The 12,179-nt window shown below is 45.2% G+C and overlaps 1 protein-coding gene across 2 annotated transcripts in view; it reads left to right on the plus strand.

Annotated features, from left to right (window-relative positions):
• STAB2 (stabilin 2) overlaps positions 1 to 12,179 on the plus strand; it is a 174,570-nt gene that overhangs the window by 125,934 nt on the left and 36,457 nt on the right. For both annotated transcript variants that reach the window (XM_069581064.1, XM_069581065.1), the window contains 8 exons: positions 78 to 197; positions 2,435 to 2,482; positions 3,424 to 3,507; positions 4,006 to 4,152; positions 5,380 to 5,520; positions 7,538 to 7,597; positions 8,909 to 9,085; positions 10,842 to 10,931. In XM_069581064.1, coding sequence (XP_069437165.1) covers positions 78 to 197; positions 2,435 to 2,482; positions 3,424 to 3,507; positions 4,006 to 4,152; positions 5,380 to 5,520; positions 7,538 to 7,597; positions 8,909 to 9,085; positions 10,842 to 10,931 — 867 coding nt within the window. The remainder of the gene's footprint in view (positions 1 to 77; positions 198 to 2,434; positions 2,483 to 3,423; positions 3,508 to 4,005; positions 4,153 to 5,379; positions 5,521 to 7,537; positions 7,598 to 8,908; positions 9,086 to 10,841; positions 10,932 to 12,179) is intronic.

The following is a 12,179-nucleotide window of genomic DNA, read 5'->3' on the forward strand; positions in this document are numbered from 1 at the left end:
TTGCTTTGTGAGCATTGACAGGGCTGGCAAGCTAACTGGTCTGATTTCTATCCCCCACTCCTTGGAAATTTTACCAGAATAATGGCGGCTGTAGTGAATTTGCTATCTGCAACCACACTGGACAAGATGAAAGGACTTGTACTTGCAAACCAAACTACATTGGGGATGGGTTTACCTGCCGTGGCAACATCCATCAGGTAATGCAAGGCATGTTTCTGTAAAGGGAACTCCACTTTCCTCCTTGTGTGAAGAATCTAAGGCACTGAGAAGGGTGCAAGAGTTTTGTTCCATATAAAACTAAAATGTGAGGGGGGTCCCTGGAGGGACCTGGAGGTCCAGTGGTTAAGACTTTGCACTTCCATCATAGGGTTTGATCCCTGGTCTGGGAACTAAGACCGCATATGCCACACAGTTCAGTTCAGTCACTCAGTCGTGTCTGACTCTTTGCAACCCCATGGACTGCAGCACGCCAGGCCTCCCTGTCCATCGCCAACTCCCGGAGTTTATTCAAACTCATGTCCATTGAGTCAGTGATGCCATCCAACCATCTCATCCTCTGTCTCCTCCTGCCTTCAATCTTTCCCAGCATCAGGGTCTTTTCCAATGAGTCAGTTCTTTGTATCAGGTGGCCAAAGTATTGGAGTTTGAGCATCAGTCCTTCCAATGAATATTCAGGACTGATTTCCTTTAGGCTGGACTGGTTGGATCTCCTTGCAGTCCAAGGGACTCTAAACAGTCTTCTTCAACAACACAGTTCAAAAGCATCAATTCTTCGGCGCTCAACTTTCCTTATAGTCCAGCTCTCACATCCATACATGACTACTGGAAAAACCATAGCTTTCACTAGATAGACCTTGGTTGGCAAAGTAATGTCTCTGCTTTTTAATATGCTGTCTAGGTTAGTCATAACTTTTCTTCCAAGGAGCAAGCATCTTTTAATTTCATGGCTACAGTCACCATCCGCAGTGATTTTGGAGCCCAAAAAATAGTCCATCACTGTTTCCATTGTTTCCCCATCTATTTACCATGAAGTGATGGGGCCAGATCCCATGATGTTAGTTTTCTTAATGTTGAGTTTTAAGCCGACTTTTTCACTCTCATCTTTCACTTTCATCAAGAGGCTCTTTAGTTCTTCTCTTTCTGCCATAAGGGTGGTGTCATCTGCATATCTGAGGTTATTGATATTTCTCCCAGCAATCTTGATTCCAGCTTGTGCTTCTTCCAGCCCAGTGTTTCTCATGATGTACTCTGCATATAAGTTAATTAAGCAGGGAGACAATATACAGCCTTGACGTACTCCTTTTCCTATTTGGAACCAGTCTGTTGTGCCATGTCCACTTCTACATGTTCCCTGTCCACACAGCATGGCCAAAATGTAAAACAAACAAACAAAACTATAAAACATGGAAACTTTATCTTCCCATGAGAATTCACTTGATCTGGCATGCAGTGATTCAGATTAACAGTTCTCAAGTCAGAAAATGCCTGGGTATGAATTCAGCTCAGCCAGTTGTTATGGTAATGTGGCTTTAGGCAGATTATATCACCTCTTTGTGATATATCTGTTTTCTAACCTTTAAAAGAAAATAATGGTAGCATTCCCAGCGAATTGTTATAGGATTTCAATGAAACAACGTGTGTAGCAGGCACAGAGTACACAGTAACTCAAACGCATGGCCATGATGTAGGCTGTTGTTGGTGTGTGTGTGTGTGTGTGTGTGTGTGTGTGTGTGTGAACATACCTGAGCATCTGTACTTGGTGGAGACATGCTTGGATGTGATACCTGTAGATGTCTACCTATTATAAAGTGAACATCCTGTTATTTGGTTTAAAGAGGGATCAGAGCATTCTGGCTGATTCAAATATTCTTGTTAGTAGAGAAAATAAATCTGCCATAAACCTATGACAGATTTTTCTAATACTTGAACTTTCAGAAATGCTCTTAAAGCTCAGGTACTTCTATAACTGGCTGAACCTCTCCATGGTAAATCAGATGGTGACTCCAGGAAGCTTTGAGAACTCACAGTATATCCACACTGTCATTCTGAACATCAGTCGCGAGCCTACAGGTGAGACTTGTTTAAGAGGCCTGCCCTGGCAGTGCATTCGTGCATGCTCAGTCACTGAGTTATGTCAGACTCTTTGCGACCCCATGGACTGTAGCCCATAAGCAGGCTCCTCTGTTCATGGGATTTCCCAGGCAAGAATACTGAAGTAGGTTGCCATTTCCTACTCCAAGGTATCTTCCCAACCCAGGGATCAAACCCACATCTCCTGCATTGGCAGGCAAAGTCTTTACCACTGAGCCACCTGTTAAGCTCTAAAAAGATGGTAGATTCTCCCAATCTTGGAGAAATTGCCCTGTGATAACCCTCTACTGTTCTTGTGTTTGATTCACAGCCATTAAGTGGACCTTTTTGTCTTTGTTTCCAGGAGCTTCCCAAGAATCCAAAAACATCTCAGTTTTACTTCCAGTTACTGGTAAGAATGCGTATGTATGTCAAACTAGAAGAATTGAGTCTCAAACCCCTGATATGGGTTAAAGATATGAGATTAAATCTGTAACCTCTGGAGTAGGTAAAGATAGAAGACAGTCCTGGAAACTACATTTCTGCAATACTCTCTGTGTTGGTCATTTGTGAATTTCTCAGGCCCCAGGTGGACAGCACACGAGTGGAATAAAGGTTGCCTTTGCCTGTTGCACATGTGAGAATGTATTTTATGAAAAAAAACAGCCATCCAACTCATTGAGACAAGAAGCATTACTAGGGCAATCAGCTAACTCTTTGGGTGAAAATATTAAGTTAAATCTTTCTGCTTCTCATACATCAGAATACAGTCCAGAGATATTGAAGAAAAAGAATAAAAATCTATAAGAGTAAAATCTAGAAGAAAATATAAGTAACCATAAGTCCTCAGCCTTGGCAAGAACACAGAACAGTTGAGTAAATTGTCATATTACTTACATCTGCATTCTTATCTCAACCATAGAAAACATTTAGTGTGTGAAAGAGACACACTGGCAAAAAGTTATCTGGAAATGACAGGCATCTTTCTAGGTAGTAGGATTATGGGTAGTTATTTTCTTTTTTATACTATATTTTCAAATCTTTCATACCAATAAACGTATGTCATTCTACAACCAGATAAAAATGAACATTATTTCCATGTCTAAGGAAGTGGGTGATTCTGAATCTAAGGCTAAATGAAACACAAGTCTCCCCATTCAGTTTTTCTCTCCCCTCTGCCATCGTGTACTCTCTCTCTGTTATTTGCCTGAGCCCCTGCCTTTACTTATGTTAGGTATTGGGTTGGCTGAAAAGTTCATTTGGGTTTTTCCATACGACGGTACAAAAAAGCTTGAATGAACTTTTTGGCCCACCCAATACATGGCATGTGGCCCCCACTTGCCTTCCCCACAGGAACATTCTGTGCGAGACCTGATTGGCCCTGGCCCCTTCACCGTCCTGGCACCTTTATCTGCAGCCTTTGATGAGGAATCCCAGGTAAGCATGAAGCTAGAGGTAGGTAGGTAGAAGAGCTTTGGGACTAGAACACAATCTTTGGTCATTACCCTGGAACCAACATGAAAGACATTTCTAAACAGGAGATTTAGAATCAGCTGGAGGTGACCAGCAATGAAAGGGGTTGCCTGTCAGTGTGGGAACCCCCATCAGGAGAAACATTCAAGGGGATTTGGGGTCACCACTACCAGAGACTTCTAGAGGACATCCCTAAATAGGGTAGGAGGTTGGGAAAGACCAACCATTCTTAAATAATTTAAACCCTGATAGACACCCCTCCAAAAAAAAAGGAATGCTAGATTAATGGGATATAAATAGGTTCTTTTCTTGCAGAATTTATCAGAGGCTTTACTGTCTAACATTCACTTGGACTCTTCATGCTGGATTATCCATTAATATGTAATAATGTAGAAAGCATTTATTGAATGTTTCCAACCAGAGGGCTGCTAGCTCTGGCTGGAACCCTCGGATCTATTGCAGATTAAGGACTGGGACAAAGGGGGCCTGATGCCCCAGATTCTTCGGTATCACGTGATCGCCTGCCACCAGCTGCTTCTGGAAAACCTGAAATTGACCCCAAATGCTACTTCTCTCCAAGGGGAGTCACTTGTCATCTCCGTGTCTCAGGTAGGAGAAGCCACTTCAGGAAGGCGCTCATTTTCCTTGGGCCCTCTCTCCTTCCTCTTCCTTAGAGCAATAAGAGTAATAATAATAATAACAACTAACGCATGTGGGAATGACTGCTCTATGCCGGCTACTATCCTAATTGTCTGATGTGTGTATGCTAAGTCACTTCAGTCGTGTCTGACTCTTTGAGACACATGGACTGTAGCCTGCCAGACTCCTCTGTCCATGCGATTTTCCAGGCAACAATACTGGAGTGGGTTGCCATGCCCTCCTCCAGGGGATCTTCCCACCCAAGAATCAAACCTGTGTCTCCTATGACTCCTGCACTGCAGACAGATTCTTTATCCCTGAGCCACTGGGGATATGTACTAACTGATTTAATCCTCAGAATCCCATAATGTAGATATTATTACTTTCCTCAATTTAAAAATTAGGAAACTGAACTCAGGTTAAGTAGCTTTTCCAAGGTCACACACCAAGTAAATATTAATATTAGAGCTCGAATTGAAACTCAGAGGCAAGGCAGCTTCAGGTGGTCAAGAGAACTGCTTTCAGCAGTAGCTGGGGAGGGATGAAAGCTTTTGTTCAAATCCTTGACCATACTGATGCCTTCCCTCACCACAAAAAGAAACACGTGGTGACTGTGGAATTCATGACAAAGGGAAAAAATATGTGGTGGGGTCAGAAGAGGGGTTGCTAGGGAAGACATCTGAAAGAGAAGCCAATTTTGATCAGCTTATTATTTCATATTGGAGAATCACAGTGAAATAACTGTTTTGGTTAATTATTCAGTCACTGAGTTGTGTGTGACTCTTTGCAACCCCGTGGATTGCAGTATGCCAGGCTTCCCTGTCCTTCACTGTCTCCCAGAGTTTGCTCAGACTCATGTCCATTGAGTCGGTGATGCCATCCAACCATCTCATCCTATCACCCACTTCTCTTCCTGCTCTCCATCTTTCCCAGCATCATGGTCTTTTCCAATGAGTTGGCTCTTCGCATCAGGTGGCCAAAGTACTGGAGATTATTTGCCATTAACTTCTCCAGGTGAAAATTATATTCTTGATATATGCTTAAGTAATTTGGATCTTCAGATTTTGCTCACAGCTCTGCTTGAACATTCACTGTCATGATGGTTTAATATGTTCACAGAATATTTTGCAAGAAGTGATTTTGTGTCTATTTCTCTTTGTGCTCATTTCCTCTTTTTTCTTTTTTGGTTGATTTCAGGACATGGTGTTGATAAATAATAAAGCCAGGATCATATCCAGTGATATCATCTGTACAAATGGAATCATCCACGTCATAGATAAACTGCTGTCTCCCCAAAACTTGCTTATCACTCCTAGAGATGCCTCTGGAACAATTCTGGTGGGTGAACTCATTGTCAGATTCTCAGCATGGAGTGACTCATAAGATGTAATTTATTATCTCAATTCTGCTTTTGAGGCATTGTTCAAGACAGTTAAATTTTGCTGCTTCAGTCTCAAGTTACTATTAAAAACCTCACTGGAGCTTCCTTGGCAGTTTAGTGGTTAAGACTCTGCACTTTCACAGAAGGAGATGCTGGCTTCGATCCCTAGTCAGAGAAATAAGATCCCACAAGCCACATGTCACGCTACCCCCCCAAAAAAACAAAACCTCATTAATACTGTTCTTGCGTGCATGCTAAGTCACTTCAGTCATATCCGACTCTTTGCAACCCTATGAACTGTAGCCCGCCAGGCTCCTCTGTCCATGGGATTCTCCAGGCAAGAATTCTGGAGTGGGTTGCCATACCCTCCTCCAGGGGATCTTCTCAAACCAGGAATCGAGCCTGAGTCTTTTATGTCTCCTGCATTGGCAGGCAGGTTCTTTACCAGTAGAGTCACCTGAGAAGCCCATAAGAAATACTATTCTTCAGTTCAGTTCAGTCACTCAGTCGTGTCCGACTCTTTGCGACCCCATGAATCGCAGCACGCCGGGCCTCCCTGTCCATCACCAACTCCTGGAGTTCACTCAGACTCATGTCCATCGAGTCAGTGATGCCATCCAGCCATCTCATCCTCTGTCATCCCCTTCTCCTCCTGCCCCCAATCCCTCCCAGCATCAAAGTCTTTTCCAATGAGTCAACTGTTCTCATGAGGTGGCCAAAGTACTGGAGTTTCAGCTTCAGCATCATTCCTTCCAAAAAAATCCCAGGGCTGATCTCCTTCAGAATGGAGTGGTTGGATCTCCCTGCAGTCCAAGGGACTCTCAAGAGTCTTCTCCAACACCACAGTTCAAAAGCATCAATTCTTTGGCTCTTAGCTTTCTTCACAGTACTATTCCTAGTAAGAAGTAAATAGGTGAAAGACTATTTAAAATAGTTGAATGGATTTTGTAAATTATTCCTTAGTTTCCACAAGGGCAGGTTGTGCATAGATTTGGAAGATGGAGAAATTACATAGATGGGTGATAACGATGATGAGAGAGATGATAGATAGATGAGCCACAGGTAGATAGGCACATAGGTAGGCAGACAGATAGACGGACAGATACCATTAAAACTAAGAAAGTGAAAGTGAAAGTGAAGTCGCTCAGTCATGCCTGACTCTTTGTGACCCCATGGACAGTGGCCTGCACGAAGCTCCTCCGTTCATGGGATTCTCCAGGCAAGAGTGCTGGAGTGGGTTGCCATTTCCTTCTCCAGGGAATCTTCCCAACCCAGGGATCGAACCCAGGTCTCCCGCATTGTAGAGAGACGCTTTACCGTCTGAGCCACCAGGGAAGTAAACATCTTCTCAATGGACAGAAAAGACACTTTCAACTTTTTCGTTACTTTTTAGTGTTGGGTTCTCATTGCAGACAGCCGAATCCACTGTATCTCATTTAAATAAAAAGGAGTTTCTAAGGATGTTAAGTATATCACCAAATCTCTTGGAAAGCAAGAGAGCCTAATTCAGACACTACACAGCTGGGGACAAAGCAGCCGGGGCACTTGTGAAGGGAGGACACCTGACTCCCCCACAGGGCCGTTCAGAACCAGCTCTGCCCGTGCCCTCTGTCTCCGGCCCCATCACTAGGAGACAAGAGTCTGCATACCACATGCCTCCAGCCCTGTGACCATCAGAAGATCTAATAGCCCTGCTAGCAGCCACCACCTCCTCGTGTCATGTCTTTCTGCCTATAAGTTTTGCACAAGCACTTCTGCTTGGAGGATCCCATACCACATGTGGGACTCTAGCTGCGGGGCAGTCTGGGAAAACGTAGCGCGTAGCCATCCAGCCCCTGTGATATGGAAAGGCAGGCGTACAACCTACAGAGCCTCCTGTTATCTTCCCCTCATTTTATTCAGTTGAGCTTTTGTTAAAGTGCTTTGTGAACTGTACGAATAAAAGTTTCATTCCCATTCTTACTATCTTTGCAGCAAAATCTTACAACAGTGGCCATGAACCACGGCTACGGCAAATTTAGCAACTTGATTCAGGTAAAAGCCTCGGAGAAAAGTTGCCTCAGAGGGTGTAACCTACCTAACGGGGTTTGGTTTTTTGTCTGTTACATAGTTTTTGTTTGCGGCACTAGCCAGCTGCTGTGGGGTTTTAAGGAAGTCTCATGTTCTGGAGAATACAGTCATGCTTTGCCACTCCATCCCCCAAATGTTTCCTCGCTGAGTTAGAAGTTAAAGTATTTGAGGCTAGAGGGAGGGAAAGGAATTAGGATGTGCCCATTCCTAAAATAGGGGCTTCATGTCTGGAATGAGCACCCCCTTTACTGAGATGGGGAAGCTGAGAGGCAAAGACGGGAAATCTCTGCCCATTAGACAGGCAGAAATTACATCTCAAACCACATTTTTCTGACATCAGAGACAAGTCCCACGAATTGTGTAGAGAAATTTCTTGTTCAAAGATTTCAGAGAATAATCAGGAGGGAGCAGATTCTTCCACGACCTCCTCCACCACCTACCCCAGCAGTCTCAGGAGGTCTCTAAGAACCCTAGGGTCCCCATAGCACAGACTGCAAACCTCTGTGCAGACCAGCGATTTCCAGAGGGGTCTGGGGCTTGGACTCTCTGGGGAGCTTTTTAGAAAAGGAGATTGGAAGGTGCTCATAATAAGACTCTCCAGTGGTGTTACAGACCAGTATCTTTGCCCACCCACCCACTCCCTAAACCTTCTAGTGCCCCCACCCCTGGGCATTGGGTCTGCTTGAACACAAGCTTTTATAGCAAGTTAAAAGGCTCTCTGGGTCTCAAAAAGAGGGAATCACAATGCACTTCATAGGGTCTTGGGAAAACTACGAGGAAAAATGTATATGATGTACAAGAAAAAATGTAGATTCTCAGAATGATTCTTTGCCAGTCACCTGGCAATTTCTTTTTTGAGTTTATGTGATCTAGAAATCCTCTAAATATATACAACTATCTCAAAATTGTATAGGTTTCACATTTTTAAAGGAAATATGGGGAAAGTGCTACGTGGGTCTTCCAGAAATTAAAACGTTTGGACGAGAGTAGTGGCGAAAAAAGAGTCTTGCTAAAGTGTGTTTCCCTATTAACTAAGCCCAGAATTGGCTTTTCTGTTTTACTTTCTAAGAAAATCAGAGTCAGAATGACAGGAGTGTGAAGAAGGCCTCTAGTTTCAGGCTGAATCTCGCTTAAACTAGCCAAAGGCCTGAGAAGCCCCATGGCGGCAGGCACAGAGAGGGCCCCAGGCTGGCTTTTGCTCTGGCCCTTGGGTTCCAGAGCCAGGGCTTCTTGGCTGGGCTTTGGGGCGCACCTGACCAACTCCTTGTGTTTCAGGACTCTGGCTTGCTGAGTGTCATCACAAACCCCATCCACACCCCAGTCACACTTTTCTGGCCCAGTGACCAAGCTCTCCAAGCCCTGCCCCGTGAACAACAGGATTTCCTGTTCAACCAAGACAACCAGGACAAGCTGAAGGAGTACTTGAAGTTCCATGTGATCCGAGATGCCAAGGTATTCTGTTTTCACACAGACGGGAACGGCAAGGCTGCCCTCGAGGTGATCAAATCCAGGAACTGTCTTGACCTCTCAGCCCCCGTGGTGTTGGGAGGTCTGAGCATCCCCTGCCCCCGCTGTGTCCTCCTCTGGCTGGCTGTGGGGAACTGACCACAAGAGTATAGCTCATCTGGTTCTGTTTCTCCCCCACCATGCATCCTTCCCCTCTTCTACTGCAGACCAGCTCCCTCCCTTCCCTAGTTCACAAGGCAAAGTGTCTCTTGACAGTTCCCAAGTTTCTCCCAGAGGGACTCTTTCTCCCCCAGTTCCAGAGTTTCTAGGCAAAGGACGGATTCATCCAGCTGCGACCAGTTGTTGGCTCGTGTACCGATCTACTGTGATTAGGGGAGCAGGATTCTGTAGGAACATGGCAGCTCTTGCTGAAACCCTGTCCCTCTGAATCCTCCACCAGGACCGTTTCCCCCGAGGAGTAAGACATCTAATCCAAGAGGGCCTGCTGTCCTCACTTGGGTTAATTTGTAGGTCCTGTGTTAGTTTCCTAGGCTGCCATAACCAATGACCGCAAACTGGGTGACTTGAAACAGTAGAAATAAATCCCCTCGGAGTTCTGGGGACTGGAAGTCTGAGATCAAGGTGTTGACAAGGTTGTTTCTGCTGGAATTCCTGAGGGAGAGGCTGTTGCCTGCCTCCTTCCTGGCTTCTGGTGGTGTCCAGACATCCTCGGCACCCCAGGCTTGTAGCTACATCCCTCCAGTCTCGGCTTCTGTTGTCACATGGCTGGCTGTCCTCTCACCATGTGTTTCTGTGTCTTCACATGGCACTCTCCTCTTCTCTCTTCTTCTTAAGATGACACCAGTCTTTTTGGATTAAGGGCCCACTCTACTCTGGTGGCTCAGAGGTTAAAGCGTCTGCCTCCAATGCGGGAGACCTGGGTTCGATCCCTGGGTCGGGAAGATCCCCTGGAGAAGGAAATGGCAACCCACTCCAGTATTCTTGCCTGGAGAATCCCCTGGACAGAGGAACCTGGTGGGCTACAGTCCACGGGGTCACAAAGAGTCGGACACAACTGAGCGACTTCAACTCAACTACTCTGGTATGGGCTTCCCTGGTGGCTCAGACATTAAAGAATCTGCCTGTAATGCAGGAGATCTGGGTTCGATCCCTGGATCAAGAAGATCCCCTGGAGAAGGGAATGGCTACCCACTCCAGTACTCTTGCCTGGAGAATTCCAGGGACATAGAAGCCTGGCAGGCTACAGTCCATGGGGCCGCAGAGAGTCGGACGCGACTGAGTGACTAACACTCTCTCTACTTTAATGTGACCTCATCTCAACCAATTACATCTGCAATGATCTCATTTCCAAGGAAGATCACATTTTGAGGTAATGGGGACCTAGCTTCAGTGAAACTTTTGAGGGGTCACAATTCAACCCATCACGGAGCCCTAATGCAATTTCCCTAACCCTGGTCTGCCGCAGGCTTTGTGCAGCAACACAGCATCTTCCATGGACTCCTGAACACAGAAGGGGAAGGAAGGGTGACTGAAACAAGCTGGAGAGTTTCCTACAGAAAAAAAGGCCAACTTCTTAGAGAATCCACACTTATTCTTCCTTTTGATTCTGTCTGCTGTCATTTTGAAGCTGGAATTATTAGAACTCAGAAAAAAAAAATCTTGCATCTAAATTTGGTTTGTTAGCAAAGCTCCTTCTTCAACCCAGATTCAGGGTATTAATGTGATCCCATCACTCCTACAGGTCTTGGCAGTGGATCTCCCCAGATCTGCTACCTGGAAGACCCTGCAAGGTTCTGAGCTGAGTGTCAAGTGTGGAGCTGGCAGTGACATTGTGAGTATTGTCACCCAGAGCAGGGGCGGGGGCAGAGAATGCATGCCCCAACCATTGCCACTTCCAGGAGATGTTTCATTTTTTCCCACATTGGTAGCAAGTTCCTTCTCTCACTGCTTTCATGACTATATCCCCTGAATAAGTGAATATGAAAACCCTGATAAATCCTGGCCAGCCCAAGCCCTCACCAGGTGTCAGGGAGCCCCCCCTTACACTTGTAGAAAGTAGCTTCTGGTTGATTTTTCAGAAGATTTATTTTCCAGTGTGAGATACCTCCCTGAAACAAGAGAGAACGCAGTCATTGCTTTCCCTTCCTTCCTGGCCCCTCTGCAGCCTCCCCTCCAGCCCTCTCTTGACCGTCAGGGCCAGCTCTGGGCCATATCTACCTAGATCAGCAAACAGAGAGAAAATTTGCAATTTTCACCTTCTTTGGCTAGTTCCTGACAATATTACCTTCCTGTAATTCCACATGATAAGTAGATTTGGTGGGATAATAGTAGCTACACCCTGTATCTTATATTTAATGGAAAATGACAGTGGCTTAAATGTATAAGTGTTTAGCTCTCTTTAAAAAAAAAAAAAGACTACAAGTAGCCAATCCAGAGTTAGTATGATAGCTCACTGAGGGAGCTCCTTCTGTCTTTCTGCTCTGTAGCATGTATTTCTAGCCTCACAGTCACCTCAAGGTCCAACATGACTGCTGGAGGTCCAGCCATCACACTTACTTTCTAAGCAGGAGAAAGTGAAAAAGTGATTTACCTCCAAACTGAGTCGGTTACCTTCAGGGAGCCTTCAGAGAAGTCTCAGACAACATTTTGTTTACATCTTCTGACAAGCAAGAATCCCTCTTGATGATTGGATTGGAATGGCATTAAATTTGTTCCTGAATCCAAAGAGTGTTAACATCTTTACACCCCAACTTCTGGAAAGTTATCCCAATGTACTTATACTCTTGAGATCAGCTACACTATCTCCATAGGAACTGCGCACTTATCAAAAGAATGTCAACTGTTCATCCTGAGTGCTCAGAGAAGGCGATGGCACCCCACTCCAGTACTCTTGCCTGGAAAATCCCATGGACCAGGAGCCTGGTAGGCTGCTGTCCATGGAGTCACTATGAGTCGGACATGACTGAACGACTTCACTTTCATTTTTCACTTTCATGCATTGGAGAAGGAAATGGCAACCCACTCCAGTATTCTTGCCTGGAGAATCCCAGGGACAGGGGAGCCTTGTGGGTACACAGAG

Source organism: Ovis canadensis, chromosome 3 (assembly GCF_042477335.2).
Source record: "Ovis canadensis isolate MfBH-ARS-UI-01 breed Bighorn chromosome 3, ARS-UI_OviCan_v2, whole genome shotgun sequence".
In the NCBI taxonomy this organism is placed as follows: Eukaryota; Metazoa; Chordata; class Mammalia; order Artiodactyla; family Bovidae; genus Ovis; species Ovis canadensis.